Source organism: Mytilus californianus, unplaced genomic scaffold, assembly GCF_021869535.1.
Source record: "Mytilus californianus isolate M0D057914Y unplaced genomic scaffold, xbMytCali1.0.p SCAF_2, whole genome shotgun sequence".
Taxonomy (NCBI): Eukaryota; Metazoa; Mollusca; class Bivalvia; order Mytilida; family Mytilidae; genus Mytilus; species Mytilus californianus.
Genome location: NW_026262668.1, coordinates 91,895,779 through 91,914,666, shown reverse-complemented (window position 1 = coordinate 91,914,666; position 18,888 = coordinate 91,895,779). Strand labels below are relative to the sequence as shown.

Below are 18,888 nucleotides of genomic sequence, written 5' to 3'. Positions count from 1 at the left end.
TTTGGGGCCAAAAAGGGGCCTAAAAACAAGCATTTTTCCAGTTTCCAGACAATAACCTGTGTTCAAGTGTATGGATCTCTCTGAAATTGTACTGCAAGGTACCATACCACAAAGGGAAGGCTGGGATTGAGTTTGGGAGTGATGAATCATAAGGGGGTTCAAAAAATTTGGGGAAGGGATTTTTTTTTTCTTTAAAATTTTCCATTTTAAATTGGTTATTTCTGATTTATATATAAAAGCAAATAATAATATGGTTTGAATAGGTAAATTAAAAATTTTTAAGTTCTTAGACCACATTCATTCTGTGTAAGAAACCTATGCTGTGTCAAATATTTAATCACAATCCAAATTCAGTGCTGTATCAAGCTTGAATGTTGTGTCCATACTTGCCCCAACTGTTCAGGGTTCGACCTCTGCAGTCGTATCAAGCTGCGCCCAGCGAAGCATTTTATTTGTTATTATTTTGAATATTATTATAGATATCTATAAACTGTAAGCAGCAATAATGTTTAGCAAAGTAAGATCTACAAAAAAGTTAATATGACCACAATTGTCAATTGACCCCTTAAGGAGTTATTGCCCTTTAAAGACAATTTTACACAATTTGTTCATCAAGTTTGCTAACATTTAAAAATCTTCTCCTCTGAAATACAGGTGAGCGATTCAGGCTCTTGAGAGCCTCTTGTTATTGGTGGTATACCAATTTTCGTGGGTTTCGTGGGTCACAGCGAACCACGATTTTAAGAATTCAACGAAGAATAATCTCGAGAATGTGTATGGAGACGGATGTTTATTTCCGGTTATGTTATGCAGATCTAGTATAGTGTTGACTAGCGATAAACATTGTAACATAACACATGTTTTTATTGAAAGAAAATACAAGTATTTTGATTAAATCAATAATTAATATATCGAATATCAGTGATAATTTACTTTTTAAAATTGATTAAAACTGTTCATGGAAAATAACTGCAAGTTGTTAATTACCGTGTCATAGTTTGGTTTACTGATGATTAAAAATCCATAGGATTAAGTACGGGATATTGCCCGTAGGAAATATTGTTTATGACCGGAACATTTATTTTCACACCTTTTACTTATATGACTGTTTATTATATCGTGATTAGGGAACTGAGCTTTCAATCATAAGAGTTTTGAATGCCTTATAAAATTCCGACAAGAATTTATAAATTGTAAAACAAACAAATAATTAGTTGTCTGTGTCCATTATTGTAATAGTAGTTTTCAATGGACACTTTAACCTAGAATGACCAAGCGATGATTTTGACAATTCAAAACTTTTTCAATGAATTCCTTCTTTTTTGTTTGTTTTATTATTGATCAAACAAAGGAGGTTATATGATCTCCTAAATCAAAAAGAAATCCACGAATTACGTATCTGATTTTTTTTTATTTTGTTTTTTTTTTTGTAATCAGTGATCCACGAATTTACGTATACCACAAACAAATTTTTTTCTCTATCCACGAAAATTGATACCCACGAAAATAAATGAATCCACAGTATGATTTTAAAATTTTTAAGTATGATATTTAACATTTTACATTTTTCTTAATCAGCAGAAAATCTGGTGTAAAGTTTTCAAACTGTAAACACTTCCTGTACAGATTCAAGCATAATATGAATTAAAGTGCATATATTTTATTATGGATCTGAATGGTAATGTTACTTTTGCTTTAATGTGTCAGGTGATGATTGCAAGTAGTAAAAGAGAAGGATCCATCAGAGACCCAAAAGAAGATGAGAAGAATCTGAGATTGTTCGTAATTGTACCCAAGTCATATAGCAGGGATGATCTCAGAAAGGAGTTTGAGGTATAAATAGTTTTAAATTTTTATGGCCCCGCCACAAAGTAGTTGAGGCTATATAGGTTTACCCTTATCCTTCATTCTGTCATTCCTCAATGAACAGTTATGCAGAATTTTATTCTATCTGCCTTCACATATTTAGCTGATTTTTAGTATGTGAGTCTACTATTATGAGTTACAGATTGAGTTTACGCTTGGTTCCGCTCTGCTGATTTTTGCCAAAATTACAGGCTTTGGACTTTGAAAATTTTGTGAAAATAACAGTTATACAGATTTTTTTTCTTAACGCCTTCACATATTGAGCTGATTTTCTGTAAGTGAGTCTACTATGATGAGTTACAGATCCAGTTACGTTTGGTTCTGCTCTGCTGATTTTTGCTGAAATTACAGGCTTTGGATGGAAAAATTTGTGAAAATAACTGTTATACAGATTTTTTTCTAAACGCCTGTAGATATTGAACTGATTTTCAGTATTTGACTCTACTATGATGAGTTACAGATTGAGTTTATGTTTGATTCTGCTCCATGTTTTTTTCCTGAAATTATGGGCTTTGGACTTTTGTGAAAATAGCAGTTATATGGACTTTCATTCTCAAATTTCCACTCTTAAAAATGGCTTCAATGCAAGCAGGGCCATTAGTGTCGTCACTGTCATTCCTACACTTCTAGTTATATTTTGAATTAAAATCAAAGTAAATTGCTGTCATAAATGTATAAGCCCCTGAATGCATTATAAGCATAAATACAAGGACTACCCTCACAGAAAAACTGTATTTATGGATAGGTTTATTGAAGTGATATAAAAAATAACAGACTAATGATAATCTTTGGTTATTTCAGGAATTTGGTGATATTGATTCTGTATCCTTGGTAACAGACAAGTATTCAGGTGCCAACAAAGGATTTGGATATGTTAGGTTTCATCGAGCATACCATGCTGCTCTGGCTTTTGAAGGGTGTGATCCAGGTTAGTGTTACATTCATCGCATAAAGAACATGTAAATTAAAAGTATCTCACGGTAGATCTTCGCAAACAATGCTCACATACTGCCTACATATATACATGCATTGATATATATGTTTATGATAACAGAATTATGTATTCTAATTGAAAAAAATCTGAGACAGAATTTTAACATGATAGTTCATAAGGTAACAGTCCACAGATAGACTTGTCACATCATTTTGAATCAGCAATTACCAGTCTACTCTTTAAAATGGATTGTTTTGGGCGGAGAACAGCAAATACCAATTTTCTAGTCATTGGTTTGACCTGTCATGGAATGGAACCCACAAGCTCCTGCACTTGAAGCAAGTGTTAGATCACTAAGGTGGTTCAAGTGATAGGAAACTACAGGATTTAATTTAATTGATTTAATGATGCAAAATATACATACCCTTTATTGTCTACAATGGAAAAGCATCCATACAATGTTGCAAATTCTACCCACCACAAATCCATAGAGACTCAAACATGAGAAACCAACACCATCATCAATATATTAAAAAGATACATAAGGAGAGAGCAACAACCACTGATTAATTCCTCACACATGACTGGCACATAAATATGAAGGTTAAATTAATTTAGTTAGTATTCAACCAACTCTCCCTCACTGATAAAAGAACTAAAAATATTCTAAAAAAACCTCAGTAACAATAAAAAAAAAATGCCACAAATCACCAGAAACCAAGAGTACCAAGATTTCAGATACCACCCTACATGCATCTATAAATGATAGCAGAAGCAATGTACCACACACCACACAGATGCCGATTATTATTATTTTGATTATTATTTAAGTTTTGCATTCATTTGCATTATTTGACAACCCGGCATACCAAGGTATCCACTTCATGGACTCTACCGAAAGGATTCACACAGGCGTTGGTTCACCAGACGGAGTTTAATAAAAAAAAAAGATCAATTATTATTTAAACCAAAATATTATTTTAAGTTGATATTTACAGACATCTTTGTTACATGCTGAACATTGCTTGAAACAGTGTATTTGATATTTTAAAGAAAAACAATCATGATAATTAAAAAGTTCCATAAAATTGAGAATGAAAATGGGGAATTTGTGTCAAAGGGACAACAACCCGACCAAAGAGCAGAAAACAGACCAAGGCCACCAATAGGTCTTCAACACAGCAAGAGGGTTGCAGGCTTCAGCTGGCCCCTAAACAAAAATTTGTATTAGTTCAGTGAAAATGGATGTCACACTAAACTCTGAAATATAATAACATATAATATAACATGTTTGTTTTAGCATTTAAGCCTAAGTATGCTGATCCCAAGCCTCAAAAAGAGCGAGAACAAGACCTAATGTTTGATCCAAGAGAAGTTTATCCTGGTTATCAGAGCGGATACAGGGATGTCAGGGAGTCTAGAGGGAGTCGTTATGAGTCTGACAGAGGAGGTCGGTATGAAGATAAAAATTATCGAAGAGATATGCGTGGTGTGGGAGATTCAATGCAAGGTATTAATGGGTTTTCCCATATCAATATATGTTAAGCATTATGTTATTTACATGTGTAATAAACTTGAAATGTAGGTCTGAAGTACAAATTCAGAATAGGAGATCTCCACTTGAGAAAATTATAATGAAGCCATAATCTACCTTGTGCACTAATTAGTGGCAGTCCTAGATTTCAATTCTGTCACAACATTTGGAACTTGGTAGATAGTTCTCAACAGGCATGAAATTCTTGACACTTGACAATAAGCAACAAATTGGCAATAAAAAAAATTATCTGAAGGAAATAAGTGTTATCTCAGCATTTCAGAACTTCTTTTAGTGCAAAGCTTGTCAACAACATTTTAGACTTTTTCTCTGATAGCCAATTTATAGTTTCCACAAATGGTTGATTATTTTTTCATAATCAACATGTGGTTGGATTGATCTCAGTTCTTCATTGGTCAACATTCAAGTATGAAATCAATTGAAATAAGTTTTTGTTTCGCCTTGATGGAGTCAAAAAGCGAGACATGGGTATGCTGTTTCCGGCGTCTGCGGCGGAGGCATCGTCAACAATGCATTAGTTTGTGATTAGGTCTAGTTTATGGTGAACCACTAGTGGTAGGTCAATGATATTTGGTATGCAGTTGTATTAGCATTGGCACATCTCATTACCATGAAGGTTATTTGGCCCCGCCCCCTCAGTCATGGTCTATGACTTTGAAACTTTGCTTAGTTTACATGTATAAGTTTGTGATTAGGTCAGTTTATGGGTAACTGTTATTGGTAGGTCAGAGATAATTGGTATGCAGTTGTGTAAGCTTTAGCACGTCTCATTTCCATGGAGAATTTTTGGTCCGTACCCCTCAGTCATGGTCTACTGACTTTGAAACTTTTGCCTAGTTTACATGTATTAGTTTGTGATTAGGTCAGTTTACGATGAACCACTAATGTCAAGTCAATTATTTTTGGTTTGCAAATGTATTGGCATGTGCAAGTTTCATTTCCATAGAGATTATATAGCCCATACCCTCATCATGGTTCATTGACTTTGAAACTTTTACAATGTTTGTGTTTAGTTTTGTTTAAAGGGAACAACTAATGAAAAGTCAATGGTATTTGGTATGCCGTTATATTTAGCATTGGCACATCTCATTTCCATGGAGATTGTTAAGCCCTGTACCTTCAGTCTTGGTTCATTGACTTTTAATATTTGTATAACTTACATATTAAAGTATTGTTATTTTAATTTCAACATTTGCATTATCAAAATAACAAATATGTGAGACATATCTCTGTGTTAACAGTTTATCTTGTTTTTCTGTGATTTTGCCATTGTGTTTGTCACTAAAAAGGCAAACATGCCTGATGACATCTCATAGAAGAAACAAAATTGTTTGCAGATCATTGAAAAAGAAAGATAAAGTTTGCCTAAAAATCATAAGAGAAACAGATTCCACCATCGTATCTCATGCAGAAATTCTTCATGAATTTTTTCTGATTAGAAGAAAGTGAATACATTACTTTTATGTGTGGAATTAAGCAGAAATTTTTGAGAATGGAAAGAAAATGTTTTGATAACAGGTCATGATTAAAGAGTAATAGTTATAGAATAAGTTATCATAGTTCAAATATAAAAAAAATATTGAGTGAAAGAAAACATTAATTTTCAAATACACATAGCCTATGACTTAATTATCAGTGTTGTTCGTTCATGAGTTGTATAGTTTTTGATGTATGAATTGTTGGATAAGTTATTCTTTTTATTACATTTACCATTGACTCTTTAAAGGAAACTGCAAGGAACTAATTCTTTTTCTATGCATTCATCATTGACATTGTCTTGACAACACCCATTGTTATATATGACCTCAGAGGAGTGATGTCTTGACAACGCCCATTGTTATATGACCTCAGAGGAGTGAAATTATTGGTTTTTTATTTTACTGGGAAATCACTTCATTGCGATCATTGTAGTAATACTTATTATTTAAATGTTTTGATCACAGGTATGAAAAGAGGACATTCCGAGATGATGGATGACTTTGGTGGAAATATGGGAGGAGGAGGAGGTTTCTCTGTGTGTAAGTCACCTATACAAATTTGACCATTATGCTTCTAGACTTAAAGCAAGCAACAATCAATCAACTATTGTATACTGTGGATTCACTATTATTCATGGGATACATATTGTTATGGCTGTTGTGGGTATAGGTGAACCATATACAGTAACTGCACTTATTTTCGTGAATGGTGTATTTCAAAAAAATTGTCTGTTACTATACACACAATGTGTGTAAATCAATTGGTAACAACTACAATAGAAAAGTCATATGGTTCAAGGTATTTTTGAGTTATTATTGTTTCTTTGATCTTTAATTGGTTTCTACTTGTCGCATGTTGATATTAATCTAGTTTGTTAATTTAAGGGATTACAGGGTTGGGGATGTAAACATGTCATGTCATCGATGTATGGTCAAATTTACGTGCATAGATGAACAGTATGTTTTCAGTTGAAAGGTTGGATTTAAATTCGCGATAATATACCAACGGTGAAATTCGTGAATATAAATACACCGTGAAAATAAACACAATTACAGTATTTAAATGTTCAGCGTGTAAATTTTCAATAATCTTGTAAGCAGACTGTGCCAAAACCTCGAAAACAAATATCCACGCAATCCACCAACAATTAGTACACATGAAAATAATCCACAGTATTAACATCTATTTTAACATCAGTAAGTCATGATCTAAAGGCTGCTAAGCAATTAACATGGAATTAGTCCAAGTTTGTTTTGAGGCCTGACTGCCTTTTTAAGGACTTGGACATCAGAGTGCAGCCAATATAGAAAACATGTAAATTTCTGACACAGACTAACTTTCAAGATTCATTGTTACAGATGAGAAATGAACATCTTGGTATACCTGGATGGGTACAGCCAATTTTAACGAACCATTCAGTTTATTCAATAATGCTGCCAACCAACCAGCATGACTTCCTATACTATGATGAAAATTGTGAAATTGAAAGTCATCAAGTCAAGGCAGGCAAAAAGTTGCAGACTTAATTGTTTTAAGAACAGTTACGGGTACTCACTATGGATGTATCTTATTTCAGCAAGCAGTCCATTAGACATCTTAGAGAGATACCCTAGTACAGGATCAACCCGACTTCATATTACAGCTCCTATTGGATTATCCCAGGGTTACCTAACACGCCTATTTAGCATCATCCCAGGACTTGAGTATTGTGACTTGAATGAAGCAACAGGTAATTTTTACACCTCTGGACTCAAGAGTAAGCTGATGTCATTTCTTTATATTCATTGTTGAATTCAAAATTTTTATGCAATTATTGTGAATAACTGTGTGTTCATTTCATTAACAGAGCATGAAATGAAAGGACTTCTAAGATGAAAGAAATTACTAGATGACATGGTGTTAGTATTTCCTACTCTGTCACAGTGCCATCTTTAGGTGTAATACCACCATTGATTTTCCCCTATTAGTCTTTGTTAAATTTGCACTTTTCAAAAAAATGTGCAGAATTTATCTTTGTTTCAAATAAAGAAATACTTGGCATGAGTAAAGTTTTATCCTGTCCAGTACTATAGAAAAAAATTCACATAACATTTCATTGCATATAAGAAAATAACCATCACTGGAAGTTAACCAATCAAATTTTCCCCCTTTTTTAACCTGTGTACAAGCTTTAGTAACCATGTAACCTCAAGTTTCCAAAATATTCTATAGAAACCCCAAATAAAAAAATAATGGTGCTTTGAAATACCCAAGATATATGTTTATGACCCAGAAATGTTTACAGCAGATTCCAACGAGTGTGTAGCTAATGGTAGAATCTTTGGTTAGCTTCCTTGCTAGCTCAAACATGAAATCATTATTAGTTAAGGTACATCCAGCCTTTGGGTGGAGTCAATAGTTAAGCAGAGAACCAATCAGAATTAAGTGACAGAATATAAACATTGTAAAACTAGTTTTACAAGTCATTTTTTAAAAATAAGTTTTCAATCTAAATTTAAAATTTAATGATAATTATTAAGATCATTCACAAGCATGTTGTAGGTGTGTTTGATTTGCCAATTTTATTTTGATAAATGGTGAAAAGTTAAATGAAAGCTGAAATTTCTAAAATGTTTTCTTCTTCGTCAGACATTACAAATAATAATTTATTTTACCTGTCTGTTAAATTTGTTACATCAAGTTAATAAAATGTAGTTGGATATGATTGACAAGTGCTGACCGTATTCACTTTTACACATACACATATGTTTACAATACACCCAGACAGGTAAAAAAACATTGGAAGGTGTTCAAAAGTACATATGACCTGATCATTTAATCTAGGTCAGATTAAATCGAACTGAAGTAGAGACATAAAAATTGGTCTTCATGGCTGCATTATTTATCTAAAACTAATAAGTAGTTAACAAACCAAGTGGATGTCCATAAACTCTGCAATATTTTCAATTCTAAACTGCAGTTGTTTGCTGGTTTTTTTTTCCGTTGCATTTTTATTGATATTAAAATGATATTAAGCATGTTAGCATGATATTAAGTAGTATGATAATTTTTCTTTTCTGTGTGAATATAAAAGATTTTAGTTCTAAAAAAATATGCATATATAAAGAAAATACATAACAATGTTTCATGCGGGGGGAATACACCAAAAGACATTAATTAACTAAACTGCCTATTCCCGGCATAAATATTTAAAAAAAAACAACGTGTCTCCGCTTCTGATTATTTGTAATAAAAAGATTTTTTAATTCAATCAAAGAGTAAGAAATGAAATTTCATTTGCAAAGTAGTCTCGGTAAACCTTTGTATGAAACATACATATATTATAAATAATAAACAGGCCATTGATATAAATGTTTTCATTGGATGATAATATAGCGCTGTGCTCCTCCCAATTTTAGGGTAATAATCATTTCATGGTTGAGCTAGCAAGGAAGCTAACCAAAGATTCTACCTTTAGCTACACACTCGTTGGAATCTGCTGTAACTGCAATGAAATGTAGGATCAATAACTTACAACTGTCAAATTCAAGGGAATATTTTTTTTCGACCTATTTTCGTATGCAACCGGATGTGACGTACTATGATTTGGTGGTATTACACCTAAAGAAGACTTTTTTGTTAAATAAACTGAATGTGACTTTTTTCCTTTGTAATACTGGTTATTTCAAGCATTCCTGTCAAGTTTTGTCATAATCAGTTCAATAGTTTGAGAAAAATCTAGTATAATGTAAGACGACATCTACAGCGATTTGAGCAAAATTTCTTCGAAAAATCCAAACCAAGCCGCATCATGATAGAATATAGTGTGGACCAATAAATGATCAAATATTTATCTCATCTGCCTACAAACAGTTGAATATGATACAAAAGATGACTTTAGGATGATACATACTACTAATGGACCTCTTTGTCTTCCTTATAAGGTCTCTTTTGGTCCATTTATACCTCTCATTTCCTCAAAATTTCTACTTTTTAGGCCAATAAATAAAAATTTTGGGGTAACTTTCACTCATTTATGATAGAAATGTTATAATAAATGATTAATTGAAGTATTCAAGCTGAATGAACTATCTGTACAAAAGTTTACTGTCTCCAAGGAGGTTTCAATAAGTCCTTACGTAAAACTTAAATTTACGCTGCGTTCCAGAGAGGGACATAAAAAGCTTCTCTTTTGGTGAATAATTTGTTGTTACTGCTTTAAAAATAATTTCATTTACTTAAAACTAAATATTTATTAAAGTATTTCTTAGGAAAAATTTTCTAGTATAGCAGAATATAAGAAATAAGGAGAAAAAGCTCCCCAAAACTCTAAGTATGGCTTGTTCTGTCAACTAATATTCATGGTAAAGTCCTATTTCAAGGAAATTTTCTCATAAAATGTGTTTTGGAGACTCAATCCACTCAGAATATTTCATTATTTGTAATATTTCACTTAAATAGCAAGAAATTTTAACACATGAGAGTACTCACAAGGTCAAAGGTGCATGTACAGCTTCCCATATTAGGTGTAATACCACCATTGATTTTCCCCTATTAGTCTTTGTTAAATTTGCACTTTTCAAAAAAATGTGCAGAATTTATCTTTGTTTCAAATAAAGAAATACTTGGCATGAGTAAAGTTTTATCCTGTCCAGTACTATAGAAAAAAATTCACATAACATTTCATTGCATATAAGAAAATAACCATCACTGGAAGTTAACCAATCAAATTTTCCCCCTTTTTTAACCTGTGTACAAGCTTTAGTAACCATGTAACCTCAAGTTTCCAAAATATTCTATAGAAACCCCAAATAAAAAAATAATGGTGCTTTGAAATACCCAAGATATATGTTTATGACCCAGAAATGTTTAACTGCAATGAAATGTAGGATCAATAACTTACAACTGTCAAATTCAAGGGAATATTTTTTTTCGACCTATTTTCGTATGCAACCGGATGTGACGTACTATGATTTGGTGGTATTACACCTTTAGGTTTTATCACTATCAGATGTGCCAGTATTTCTAAAGATTAATTTTCCTTTGCCTTTGATAAGGAGTTATAATATAACCTCTTGCTTGATTTGATTTTTTGTGCCAGTTCTGAAATTTCAACATGTTCAGTTTCTCTTAATTCTTGGGAAAAAATAAAAAAAGAATTTGCTTACTTACATTCACATACCCAACATATATATGTCAGGTTGATTAAAACTGAAATTTTTTTAGAAAATAAAAAAATCCTGATGCAATCAATAGCTGTTTTGTAATTTTTCCAGGACAAGCTTTTGCAAGATACACCAGCCCTCAGTGTGCTTCATATGCCAGAGATAAATTGCATGGTTTTGAGTACCCCATCGGTAGTCCCTTAGTAGTAAGATGCACAGATGAGCATCAAAGACCTCCTGATCTACGTTCTTTAGGACAGTCTAGCATGGGATTTGACAGGTATTCTGATTACAATTTAAAGCCTTTTAATGTTAACAATACATGTTTATTATAGCATATTATTGATACATTGCTTTCTTAATAGGCAGTTGATGATTTTTCTTTATTCTAATGTTTTAATTATACTGTGAACTGGTTTTAATGTAAGTTAATAACGTACCAGAAAAGAAAATCACTAGATAATGTTATTTTAGGAGGCTATTTTGACTATTTTAAATTTATTTCTGTACCTGAAAAATTAAAGGGGCATCAGCTGTCAAATTCATGTTCACCGATTTGACTCAAATTCTCATACTTGATTTATAACAATCTAAAACGTATATCCAAATTGCGAAAAAGTCTAAAATGAAAATTAACAATGCATGGACTGGATAATATGTATCAGCATTTCGTGTATGTTTTAGTCTACACGCCGTCTAATTAACCATGGCGTTTACCTCCAAAGACAGCTGACCCGATATAAATATAAATAGATAGTGAGGAGTGCAAATGGGCTTTTCTAGGTCTGTTTGATTCCTTATTACAGGTTTAAAAAAATATGTTAATCATCGTTTTAACCTGTTTAAGAATGATTTTTTGGGATGGAATCAGTCAGTGATATGGTTTACCCTTGTTTTACTTTCAATGTTGACATTCTTTTCCTTTTAATAGCTGAACAAGTCTAGTACATGCATAACCCATCTCCAGCTAAGGGGTTGAAGGTCACATGATAACAGATTCAAATGAGGTTGAATTATTGACTTGCCAATCAGTAATACATCAGCAATGTTTTTGAGATTATTTTGACAAATCTGGACCACACAGACTGCTTACAACAAAACATTATTTCAAAATTCCACTTTTATTAAGACTTGAAACAAAAAGAATGGATTTTAAAAGTTTTGTCGAAATGAAAGCTAATGCCTATTAATTCATTTAAATATTTTATCTAGATTAGCACTATATTTTATTTCCTCTAAATGTCTTATAGCTGTATAGTTTTACAAATCTTGGAAGCAAAACAACCTAGAATTTTTCATTTTTGGAAATTTAGAAGGTTTTATGTTCTCATAAAATTGTGACTTCACATTAAATTGGATAATAACCACAAGCAATTCAAAATAAATATTTTAAAAAGTTTTAATAAAACTTTAAATTATTGATTCAAATTGATTGATTGAAGTCTGCTTTATGTCCAGCAGAGAATATTACAAGCATATTTAGGATTATAACATGTTCATGAAATATGAGTATACTCTGTAAAATTCATCTCAAACAATACTTTCTCTTCAACAATTGTAAAAAAATTGTCTTAATTGTGACAAATGTTGGGAAGGCAATTTTTTTTACTGATTGGGTAAAGATTGCATGAAATGGATTGCATGAAATGCAATCAAAACCCTGTGGTACTGACTTGATATCTATATCTTCCAAGGTTCATCACTACCTTTGATAGTTCAAACAAAATAGTGCAGTGAAGTGATCATTATTTAGATCCTATCCAGTCAATGCCCTGCAATTTATTGATTTTACTTTGATATTTAAGTTACAACATGATGTGTATTTGATTTATTATACTTGTCAAGAAAACATCTTTTTTTATTAAAAATTACATAAGTAATGCATGATGTATGAATTTGTTATACTACAAATGTACAATCATGAACAAAGAAAGATAACTCCAACTCAAATTTTAACTTGCATAGCAAAATACAATTCAATGTTTTATTTAAAAATTCACAAAATTGCAAAATGAAAGCAATCTTTACCCTTCAGTGCTCACAAGCATTTTGATTTCTCTCCTGTCTTCTCATCAGTAAACATTTAAAGTTTTCTTATTTGAACCACTTCAGAAAAAGTAATTATCAATGTGTCGTGATAAATCAATGATATTTGGTGTACAGAAAATATTACTATCTTTTTAAAATTATATTTGTAGTTATGCTGGTTATGGAGGTGGAAAGACACAGGGGAATGACATGTTCAGAAGGGTTTGTATAATACTGTGTTTTGATTTTCATGACATTTTGGAAACAAAATCTAGAGGATGTTTTGAGAAAATAATATTATGGAAAAGCGTATCATGCCTTTTGTTGCTGTAAATGTATTGATATCTTCATGTGTTTGCGATTATATGGACTATGTAAAAGTTTTCTTTTGAATTAAAATTCCAGGTAATTGAAGTGATAACTTTTCATTTCACATGATATTGAAAGATATTTGCATAATCAAGATGACCAAGTCTAAAAATGGCATATTCTAACCTTTGCTTTGGCACAATTTGTTAAAAGTTTGTTTTGAAGTGAATTCTATGGATTTTGTAGAATGTGTAAACACTGTCTTGGACTCGAAAACATTATTTAAAGTCCTTCAGACTTTATTCAGTTTCTGAAAAAGTTTACACACATTTATATGATTTCATCAATACAGTACAATCTTGCCACCTTTAAATAAATAAAAAACAAAGCATGCCATACAGCCAGGCCCTCTGCATTAGATATATTTCTAGTCTCACCACACACAACAAAAAGCACACATGTCTTATGAAAAAAAATTTCAGAGAAGAGGCTATCAGAAAATAATCCTTAACAAAGCCATAGACACTGCAAGACAGAAGGATTGGCAGAGTTTACTACAAACCAAAGAAAAACTATGGATAATAACAATATCATGTATCATACATCACAACCCATACAATATGCCTATCAAGAAGAATATTTTAGAAACATACAAAATCAGGCAAGGCAAAATGATTTTCACACCCCAGAAAGCTCCAGTTTTACAAAAACTATTAATAAGGAGTGACATAAACTGACTTGCAAGAGACCCACTTCATCTGTCATTGTCGTCGTTGTAAACTTTTTCAAAGATCTTCTCTGAAACAACTGAATCAATTTCAGCCAAACTTTGGGTGAATATCCATGAATGATATCTGGTATAAAGTTTGTGTTTTCCCCCCGTCAGTCAACACACATGGCAGCCATGGCTAAAAATAAAACATCAAAGTAACATGCATTAATAGTCTTATATCTTGAAAACTATACTAGATAGAGAAAATCTGACAGGGGAAAAAAAAGCTCAGAATGTTGGTTATTGATTTGGGGATGTACGGCTGGCGTGCGGGCCGCTGCCAAACAGTGTCCGTTCATCAACATGCAAACGCTTTGACGAATTTTTATCAAATTTAGATCTGTTGTTTCCTGTGACTAAATGAAGGTCAAGTTCAATTTTCACGATTTTAGCTTTTCTTGTTGTTGAGTTGTCGACCTTTTAATAACCAAATGTTATACTTATTATATGATTGAGTTATTTCCCTTTGAACAGAAATTGTGATTTGCAAATATCATTTTCATTAGATAATAATCTATTTTTATTAACGGATATATTTCATTACATTACATTGTGTAGATAAAATTGTTGACATTGATAGATAAGTTGCAGATCTATATTAGTTTGTGACAAATGAAAGAAAAAATATTGGGAACTATTAATTAGGGCCCCGCCGAATGGCGGACGCCCTATATTGATCAGTCTGTCCGTCCGTATTACTTGACATGTATATTAACCAACACCAGAGGGTGTTTCATAATGTATGTACAACTTCCTAGGTCAAAGGTCAAGGTCAAATACTTTGGTTTTAGTTGACAACCCCATGTCCTATGGTAAAGATCGTGTCCGCTCTATATCTTGAGAATCGTTATGATTTCAAAATTTATACTTGACATGTATATAAACCAACACCAGAGGGTGTGTCATAATTTATGTACAACTTCCTAGGTCAAAGGTCAAGGTCAAAAACTTTGGTTTCAGATGACAATCCCATGTCCAATGATAAAGATACAAATTTTTTACCACACATTATTCACAGCGGGGCCCACAGAGATGGCTCCCATCTCAATGATATCTAGTTATATATATAAAGTTTGATTACACCAAGTGTTTTTTTAATAATTTTCACCTGTTATCAGATAACAAAGCATCTGGTAAATATCTTATCACACAATTATAATTGGAGTGACAGATTTATTTGAAAATTTTCTCCTGTCTAAGTGTTGATGATAAGATCTGTAGGACAGTATAAATAAAGTTTTAAAATTTACTGTTCATTATTAGACATTTTGAAGATAATTACAGATAAGTTTTATAGATTTTTAATAGATATTGTATTAATGATAAATGACATTTTGGTTTTTTTTTTATTCCTTTCTCCTTATAAATTGTTTGAAGAATTTTGTCGTAGGTTTGTTTTGGTATTCTGTATAAACATATTTTCTCAATGCTATATATTTTTTTTCATGAAGCGAACTCCTTTAAAAACTAAGCTAAGTTTGTCTATTAATAAACATATATTTAGATTTCTGATTTTGGGCCCAGTTTTCAAGTTGGTCCAAATCGGGGTCCAAAACTATACTGTGTTTGATTTCAACATAAATTGAATATATATAGGGTTCTTTGAAATGCTGAATCTAAAGCTGTATTTATTTTCATTATTAATTAGATAATACCACCTTGAGGTCCAAAGGGTCCTAAATTAAACTTTTGTTTGATTTCATCAAAAATTGAATTCTTGGGGTTCTTTTATATGCTGATTCTAACAATGTACTTCGATTTTGGATATTGGACCATAATAGGTAAATGTCCGATTTCAAATTTTTCAGTTCTTTGACTGCATTTATTTTTCGTCACAAACCTATGCCAGTGATCGGGAAGGACGTGCGCCTTGCGCCAATTGCGCTTATCGACCAGAAATGTCACATAGAGTGACAAATGTAAGCGCCCGCGTGGCGCATGATATTTTTTCACTTCGTTTTGAAACGTTGAGATATCGTCAAATGGATTTCCGATCGTATTTCCTGTCGCCATGTGTGAGTACGCAACTGTGTAGTGTTTACTCCAATGATAGGAGCACCTATATATTTTTGGGAAGTCTCGGGTGTTTTCCTATGGTAATAATAGCAACATGCGGTATGACTGATTACCCAAAAATGTAATTAACCATCATTCATGATATAATTTTTTATAAACAACTTTAAGTTTGTGAAAATTGGCTAGTACAGGCGAGAATTCTTCTCTAATTATAATCTGTTAAGTAAGCTTGCTATTATTTCGATTGAAAAATCCAAAAGCCTTTTTATTAATAGCATAGTATTTGTCTCCATGAAAGGGGCTTAACTGTCCTTGTGAATTTTTTGGGTCTTTGGCTCGTTTTGACATTTTGTAAACATGCCTTCAGCGAACTGTTGTTGTGTCTTATCAATTAACGTTGCTCTCTACTGTTATTCTTGTCATCGTGATGAAGTAATAATAATACAAGTGCAGAGGAAATGCCAGAAACGTCCTCTAATACGGAACGTCTGGAATAAGTATGGTATCGACGAAGACCCAAATTTAATGTAAAAAAAAACATGAACATGAACAAGGGAACAGTACCAGTATTAACATTGTAAATAAAGGTTTTCGTAAATATTGCCCGGTTTGGAAGAAGTTATTGTATATTCATTGAAATTGAAATTACAAAATCACAGGAACAATATCCATGATATTAATTAGAATCATACTTGTTAGTACAGTGAAATATACACTTTTTAATTTAATTTTTTTATTGTAAACGAATGGCCCACTCATTTGACAACATGGCCCATTAATTCTAAAAATGGCCCATTGAATTTATTTTTGGGGGGCCCTGGGCCCATAGAGAAAAAATCCTTCCAGATCACTGCTATGCTGTGTCAAATATTCAATCACAATCCAAATTCAGAGCTGTTTTAAGCTTAAATGTTGTGTCCATACTTGCTCAACTGTTCAGGGTTCGACCTCTGCAGGAAAATCCGGTTTGCTGTCACTCTGACAGCCTCTTGTTGAATATTTGCCTAATAAACTTCAATAGTATAATAGATAGATAGAAACTGTTTAACAGCAAAAGAGATCGTAAGAATGCCAATATGACACAGACTGTTGGCTACCCCCTATAAAAGACTTCTTACTAACTTCTGAGCTTTTGCCCATTATTTCAATTGTTTACAGGTGAGTGATGCAGGCTCTTAGGAGCCTGTTTGAATTTTTATTAATTTATGTAATGGACACACTTTGACATCAAAATAAACATGTTAGGCCATTTTCTTAAAATGTTAAAGCCATGTACCAGAAATAGTACATAATAATAATTATTTGATTATTATGGCTGACATGAAATGTTTCTTAATTTTATTTTGACATTGAATTTTTCAGGCAGCTTTGATCTTAGAAAATGCAGGAATTAATCCAGATCGTGTTTTGGGTGGACAGCAAGCTTCTCAAGATACTGAGAGGGTAGGGTACTGTCCCATACCCCTACCCCCTCCTAAAAAGATGTTACCTGATGACACACCTGTTGCAAAAAGATTGTTTATTGTGTGTCAGCCGTCAGGAACACCAGAGAAGATTTTAAGAGATGCATTCTGTAGAATGGGAAATCTGATAGATGTATATTTGTTACCAGGTAAGGTTAAACAAAATCTTTTGATTTTCTTATGCTCAAGTTACAACTCATGATAGAGTCGTACCAGTCATTTTATGCTCACACCGTTTTGAAAAGATAAAGATGTTTTCACTTAATACAGGATTACTATTATCCAAAAAGCAGTCTCATTTAATTTTATATCTAATTGATGAGGAAGTCATTATTTTTGTCCCTCTCTGTCCTAAATATGGACACAATAGATGACCTTGCTTAAATTGTGACAATTCAGTATTATAATAGGTAGGTAAACATCTTTTCATTTAGTAATGTTTGTTCTGTATAAAATAGTAAGTGAAATATTTGGTGTCCAAGTCAATTTAATAAATATTAAGGAAGAGAGTTCTAGTTTTATCTAGAGCTGTAAAATGGCATAAGAGTAACATCACTAAACTGAAATCATTATATTGACTTTTAAGTATAACAAATTTTCTCATTTAAGCAAGAAACTATGGTTATGCTAAGTATGCAACCATAGAGTCTGCTATGAAAGCTATAGAATTATTACATGGACAAAACATTGGAGGAAATCGGTTGAAAGTCATTGAAGCAGAACCTACAAGAAAAGATTTTGATGATGAACCATATAAAAAACAAAGAACCTGAAGGTAAGATGCCCTTGTACATCTTGTCAATGCACTGTTTTCTTATTCACACTAGATTCTTGTTTAAAGCACTTAAAAGACTTTTTAAGCAGTGTTCACATTGCTGACATAACTAATCTGCTGTAAAAGGGCTTACTTATAAGTTGTTATCTGTAACCATACTTATGTACTGTGAATTGTTTCTGTCATTGATTACCTAAAAATAGTTAATGGTCAGAACTGAAGTTAATATGAAGTTAGTACACTTGAGTTAGAAGAACACGATATTTGTACTTATGAAGTGACTTATATATCATATGAATTGAATAGAAAACATCTAGGCTGATCTTATTAACTTGTTGCAATTAGTATTTCAAATACATTTCTGACTTCAGAGCATTTTTACAGGTAGTGTAAGAAATGATTTTTTTATCACCACTATAATTAATGTTTATATAAGGAAAATAAAAAGGATTTTATTGAACTACAAAAAATCATGTGACTGAATAATGGTACACGTATTGTCATCTTTATTTCTTCACATTTATTTTTTGTGCTTTGCGTGAGCTAT

At 32.2% G+C, this 18,888-nt stretch overlaps 1 protein-coding gene across 3 annotated transcripts in view; it reads left to right on the top strand.

Moving 5' to 3' along the window:
* LOC127728462 (RNA-binding protein 45-like) overlaps positions 1 to 18,888 on the top strand; it is a 59,186-nt gene that overhangs the window by 13,649 nt on the left and 26,649 nt on the right. For all 3 annotated transcript variants that reach the window (XR_007994132.1, XR_007994131.1, XM_052235849.1), the window contains exons 3-11: positions 1,708 to 1,833; positions 2,668 to 2,794; positions 4,101 to 4,310; positions 6,299 to 6,373; positions 7,411 to 7,563; positions 11,090 to 11,258; positions 13,177 to 13,228; positions 17,466 to 17,715; positions 18,176 to 18,341. Coding sequence is in view for 1 of the 3 variants with exons in the window: in XM_052235849.1 (XP_052091809.1) it covers positions 1,708 to 1,833; positions 2,668 to 2,794; positions 4,101 to 4,310; positions 6,299 to 6,373; positions 7,411 to 7,563; positions 11,090 to 11,258; positions 13,177 to 13,228; positions 17,466 to 17,715; positions 18,176 to 18,339 (1,326 nt within the window). In the remaining 2 variants the exon portion in view is untranslated. The remainder of the gene's footprint in view (positions 1 to 1,707; positions 1,834 to 2,667; positions 2,795 to 4,100; positions 4,311 to 6,298; positions 6,374 to 7,410; positions 7,564 to 11,089; positions 11,259 to 13,176; positions 13,229 to 17,465; positions 17,716 to 18,175; positions 18,342 to 18,888) is intronic.